General features: G+C 53.4%; 1 protein-coding gene across 2 annotated transcripts in view; it reads right to left on the bottom strand.

Annotated features, from left to right (window-relative positions):
• Positions 1–5,281, bottom strand: part of RASA4B (RAS p21 protein activator 4B) — a 47,267-nt gene extending 41,986 nt beyond the window's left edge. For both annotated transcript variants that reach the window (XM_024207645.2, XM_024207646.2), the window contains exon 1: positions 5,137–5,281. In XM_024207645.2, coding sequence (XP_024063413.2) covers positions 5,137–5,201 — 65 coding nt within the window. In that variant the 5' untranslated portion in view covers positions 5,202–5,281. The remainder of the gene's footprint in view (positions 1–5,136) is intronic.
• Positions 5,282–5,608: the final 327 nt, after the last annotated feature.

Below are 5,608 nucleotides of genomic sequence, written 5' to 3'. Positions count from 1 at the left end.
TGCAGCTCAGGCTAGAACTGAACTGAGGTGGGGGAAGCTCACACAACACCTGTCCGCGCTATTTCTGGTTGCTAGGAGTCCCCCACTATCAAATGCCACTGAATCACCCACAATTAAACAATAAACAATCGGCAGCTTGACTGCTTGGGAGAAGGACGCGTAACATTTCCCCGGGGCGGGGGAGGAATCATTCGCATGGACGCAGCACGGTATTACAAGCAGTCTAGAAATAGCTTCTTGAGAGGTGCCTTTCTGGTGAGCCCCCAGAAACTGCAGAAGGTAAGAAACCCAATCCCTTTAGGGGAGCCAGCTGGCAAGGGCTGGGCTCCCGGCTGGCAACTGGAGTCACTCTTCCCAGAATGGTCCACCCGCCACCAGGCCCTGGACCCGGCCCTCCTTGGAAAAAACTTATTTCAGGTGCCAAACCCAGGGTGTACCAGAGCCAGAATGGAAAAGCATGACTCAGGCACAGCCAGTTCATTTAGGAGCACGCAAGGTTTGTCCTGGTTAAGCAGCAGCAAGTTGTAGATTCACTCCACAAACAGGTTCTGCTGCATTTTGTCCAAATCCCTCTTTTAGGCCTGATCCAGAAAGGCACCGAGGACCAGCTACTCCAGCGAAGTCAACCGGGGTTGTGGATTTTTAACAGGGCCCACCAAAGGAGATTCAAGCGAGGCACCCAAAGATAGGGGCTGTGTTTGGAAACATGGATGTAAACTGAGCTGATGTTGCACTGAGAACATGCCTGGTACACAGGACGGCATACGGTGGGGTTTCCCTATAAACACATTACACATACAGAAACCCGTTTCTTTCCCTGTGTTCCTAACATGACATTAGATTATTGAAAGGGAGTGTCAAAAATCCAGTTCACTTGATGCTGTTCATGGCTCTTTGCACACAAAAAACAAACCAAAACGATCTCCCTTGGCTCGGACCATAGTGGGGGAGAAAAATCAAAGGGGTCTGTTTCCCTCTGGTTTAGTCAGTTTCAAGATTTCAGGGCAGCCAAGCCTAGGCTGCAAACACTGCCAGGGGAGATTTGTGCTTGAAAATGACTTTTCCCATTGTTAAAATGAGGTGAAAATTTGGGGTCAGGTTTAAGCGTCTCTTGAACAGGAGGTACTTGGGTTTGTTCAGATTCCTGCGGAAGCTGGATCCAGGCACCGACTGGGTCGGATTCATATCTCACACCTGCTTCACACTGGGTAAATAGCTCGCGTCTATTGCGGTGTCAGAGGCGAATGAGACACACTTATGGCAGAGTTTCCGTAAGTCATCCCTGCACTGTATCCATCCTGAGCTGCATATTGTAGGCCAAATTCTGCCCTTGAACGGGCATTGATTGAAATGGAGTTATCCTGGATTTACAACTGTGCCAACCAGAGCAGGATTGATCCCTACAGGGCCTGAATCACCTCGCGCTGACGCTGGTGCCAATCTGCAGTAGATCCATTGAAGTTGGTGGAGTTACACTGAGGGAAAGCTGGTAGACGGGAGAGGAAAAAAATCAGGCCTTAAGACTTTTACAACCTCAGAAGTGATTACAGGCCGGGCAGAATATCCCCAGGGTCACTGAAGGGCAAATCCAGGTGAAGTGGCAAGTTCAGAGCTTCTTTCCCGTCTGTTTCCACGGATACAGGACACCACTAGCTCAGACTCTCCACTGAGCAGTCCGGGGCCTTGAACCCTCGGGATTCACGGCCCCAGCAGTGGCCCCTCAAAGCACTTACTAACAAACACAAAGAGGGCCAGCGAAGCCAACCCAGAGCTGGAGACAAGCCAAGGCTGCCCGGGGAGAGAATTTCATTCCAGGCATCGGAGAAGGCAAACCCATTAATATATTAACAAATAGGCTGCCTAAAATGTCAGGGTGCCCTGTGGACTGAATTGGACACCGCAGGCACAGCTGTGGCTATCAGCAATCTCGCGGATCAGTCACCGCGGAGCTGCCGGGTTGTACCTACAGCTGGGGCTTTGGGTCGGTTTACAGATGTGAGGCCCGATCTTCAGCAGGCACAAGCCAGCACAGTCCCCAGGACTTGTCATTGGCGACTGTGCGGATTTAGGCCAGCTGAAGATATGGCCCACGGAGTGAAAGCCGGGAGGAAGGATCAGAGCCAAATCCTGCTGTAAATCCAGAGTTACTCCAGATTTTCATCAGCAGAGCAGGTGCACCACCCACAGACATCCACAACTATAACGGACCAGATCCTGGGCATCGCTCAGTGACCCTACCATGGTTTACACCAGCTGAGGAGCTGGTGTATGGATTCAACGGATTGAATCAGAAGAGCAATTAATAAAAACAACCCTGCACCCAGTAATGTGACCGAAAGTGTCGGGAACCGTGGTCCGATCCAAGGCAAAAGGTTGGGATCCTGTCCTTAGCTTTGGAGCCCAGGGCACTGGAGTCGCAAGGAGAAAGCGCTGCTGCAGAGCCACACTGGAGGTAGACAGACTCGGATCAGTCTGCCCACCCATCCCATGACACATCTTGTGCCTCCCTCCAAGTTAAAGCAGGTTGGGCCAGATTCTGATCTCACCCAGGGGTAAGGTCCATTGACTTCAGCAGGGTTCCCCCTGGGTTAGCTCTTGCTTACACCCTCGTGTCTACCGAAGGTACTGACACGGCCCCATCACTAGGCTATCCGGGCACCTCAATCTTTGCACGCCTTTATCCTCACAGCCCCCTGTGAGCCTGGGCAGGGCTGTTACCCACCTTTCACAGGTGTGCCACTAAGGCGCCGAGACAAATCCGTAGCAGAGCAGGGAATTTCACACAGGTCTCCCACGTCCTAGGCTAGTGCCCTAACCACTGGACGATCTTTCCTCAGAATTAGGCCCAACTTTTTCAAGGGGATCCTCTGGAATCACCCCGTCATTCCTTTCACCCAATGCTAAGCAGCCTGCACCAGCCCTACTGGCTGGGTGTATCTCCAGGCAGTGCCTGGGAGCTGCTGCGTCAGCTGGAGTAGGAATTGTTCCAGAGTGATGGAGGCGATTCCCTCTCCCTGCAGAGAGGGTGAAGCACAGGTACACGGATCCACCCCATGGCAGCCCAACCGGTCACCTCTAGAGCACCTGGGTGAGCAGCAGCCACCACTCAAAAATGGTGTATGGAACCTGGATGAGAAAACTTGTTTCCCAAAACGACACACGCTAGCAGCCCTCAGCAGATACTTCTGCTCCTCGTGAGCTTTTTTGTGGGGACAGCACTTCCTTACTTGCCATTTCTGGCTGTGGAGCCCCCCTAGGGCAGAAGTATTGGCCCACCAGACCCTCACGGCTGCAGCACGACTTCAAACCCTCCTGCTCCAGCAGCCTATACGGAGAGGCTCTCTGGGTGCACAGAGCCTGCACCACCTCCCCTGTGCAGCCTCACCACCAGCTTTAGGGGAGGAGGCTATGCAGAGCATAAACCTGAGCAGCATTTGGCTGGCCAAGTTAAAGACAGAAGAACAATGGTCCAGATCTCGAGGCACTTTAACATAGACAGATAAAGATAATTAACCTCGTTTTACAGAGGGGAAGTGACTTGTGCAGGGTCCCCCAAAAGGCCAAGGCAAGAGTTGGGCATAGAACCCAGGTCTCTTGTTTCGCCAGCAAATGCCGTACCCACTAGACCACACAGCCACGCTGGTGAAACAGGAGCTTGTCCAGTCCCTGTTCCCTGCAACCGCAGCCTATGGGCAACACATTCTTTAAAATGCTGTTTCACCCTCAGTTTTCTGTCATGTCCAATTCTCCTCTCGTTCACACTCAGGCAAATCAGGAGTGTGGCATTATTACACGGACGTAAACCTGGTTTCAGAATCAGGCCCGTAAAACACTCCAAAGTCACGTTTCTTCCCTTATTTAGGTCTATTCCTTTTCCATGACGATTGTTAGGGTTTTTTTTGGCAGCCTTTCAGCCCCACCAACCCGAAGGCTGATTCCTTAACACTAACAGCCCCCGGAGATGGCTGTCCTAGCTGAGCTGAGCAATTCAGGATTTACACTGGGAACCTGGTTACAAATGCCTCCATATGGTAAGAAGCAAAATCTCATCTATTTCATTTACTAACCCTTTTCCCCTTCACTCATGCAGCTGCTTCCTCTCCCCTCCCCCAGAAAAAAGCAACATGTAGCCACTTCTCCTCTTCCCCAAGAAAGGGCCAGGCAGGATGGAAAATAAGAATCAATCAGGAAGCAAATAAATAAGTCAATCAACCTCTTTTGGTTACATTATGGATTTTTTTGGTTTCAGTCCAGCGTCTGTAAAAGAGAAGCAACGTGAAGAACAGGCAGGTGCTGGGACGCTGCCTTGTACCCACTTTCCAGAGCCAGAACAGGCATGCTCGGAGGGGTACGTGTGTATGGGGTGAGAATCCTAATAAACATGCATGCATCAGAAAGGCATGTGGCGTATATTGGGAAAGAACCCCTCAAGCGTGCCTATACCGGGAGAGGGTGCGTGTGTTGGGGGAAAACCCTAAGACCAAGACCTCGCTTGCTTGGGAAGGAAGCATGAGTGGGTGTGTTGGGGGACTAACCCTGCGAGGTGTGTGGGTCTGTGTTGAGGAAAGACGCCCGCGCTGGAGAGGTGTGTGAGGGTTCACATGCAAGAACTACGCTGGGAGTGAGGGGTGGGGAGGAGATCCCTCAAAACCTGCCTGTAATAGGGGTTGTATCTGAGTAGCAATAACCCTATGGACAGGCCTGCACAGGAGGGTAGGGTGGGGGAGACAGTCTTGTGGATAGTTGGGGGAGGAAAGGATACTACTTTGGCCATGCTTGCTGTTGGGGGGCTGGGGGTTAACATGCCAGTCCTGGGGGGCTGGGAGATCCCTTTTCCCTGGCTCAACACCAATCTCTATCCTCCCTGTGTTTCATGCACCACCTCTAATCTGCGAGCTAGAACCAACCCAATCCCCCACAGGCGCTGGAACTAGGGGGGGCTGCCGCACCCCCCGGCTTGAAGTGGTTTCCATCCTATCCAGGGTTTACAGGTTGGCTCAATGGCTCTCAGCAGCACAGACACCCCCAATGGTGCCAGCCCCCCTGCAAATCACCCCCAGGCTGCCTGTGCCCCACGCGGGACAGCCCAAGCAGAGCCCCCCACCCCTGGGGCTGGGCAGAGGCGCTTTGACTCACATGTCCTTAGCTGGCAAGTGCTTCCCCTCCACGACCCGTATGAACAGCGAGCTCCGCTTGGCCATGGCCGGTGCCAGTCCGGGCTGCAGCCGCCCCGAGCCTGGCCCGGCAGCGGGACGCTGGGGACTGAGCCCAGCCGGGCAGCTCCCCGCTCCATTCCCCCATGTGTGGGGAGCTACGTCACGGCCAGCTCGCTGGCCTATCAGAAGAGGGAGGGGCGTGGTCAGGCGGGAAGCTCCAGCGGTGATTGGCTGTTGGCGAGAGACTCACCCGCTTGCTTGCTCTGTGGTCAAGGCACCTTTAATGCTCCCACTCTGGGGGGTTGCTCTTCTAAAGCGAGGCGGCGGAGTGTGACACCCGACTGGGTAACGCGCCCCTGAACTAAGAGCAACCCCAGTGATATTAGTGTCGGTGAATCAGCCACAGCTGCGGCTTCTCCACCTGATGCTTGTGCAAGGGCACAATCTGGATC

Source organism: Terrapene carolina, unplaced genomic scaffold, assembly GCF_002925995.2.
Source record: "Terrapene carolina triunguis isolate 2854851 unplaced genomic scaffold, T_m_triunguis-2.0 Scaffold231, whole genome shotgun sequence".
Taxonomy (NCBI): domain Eukaryota; kingdom Metazoa; phylum Chordata; order Testudines; family Emydidae; genus Terrapene; species Terrapene triunguis.
This window is presented reverse-complemented; position numbering and strand designations above follow the sequence as displayed.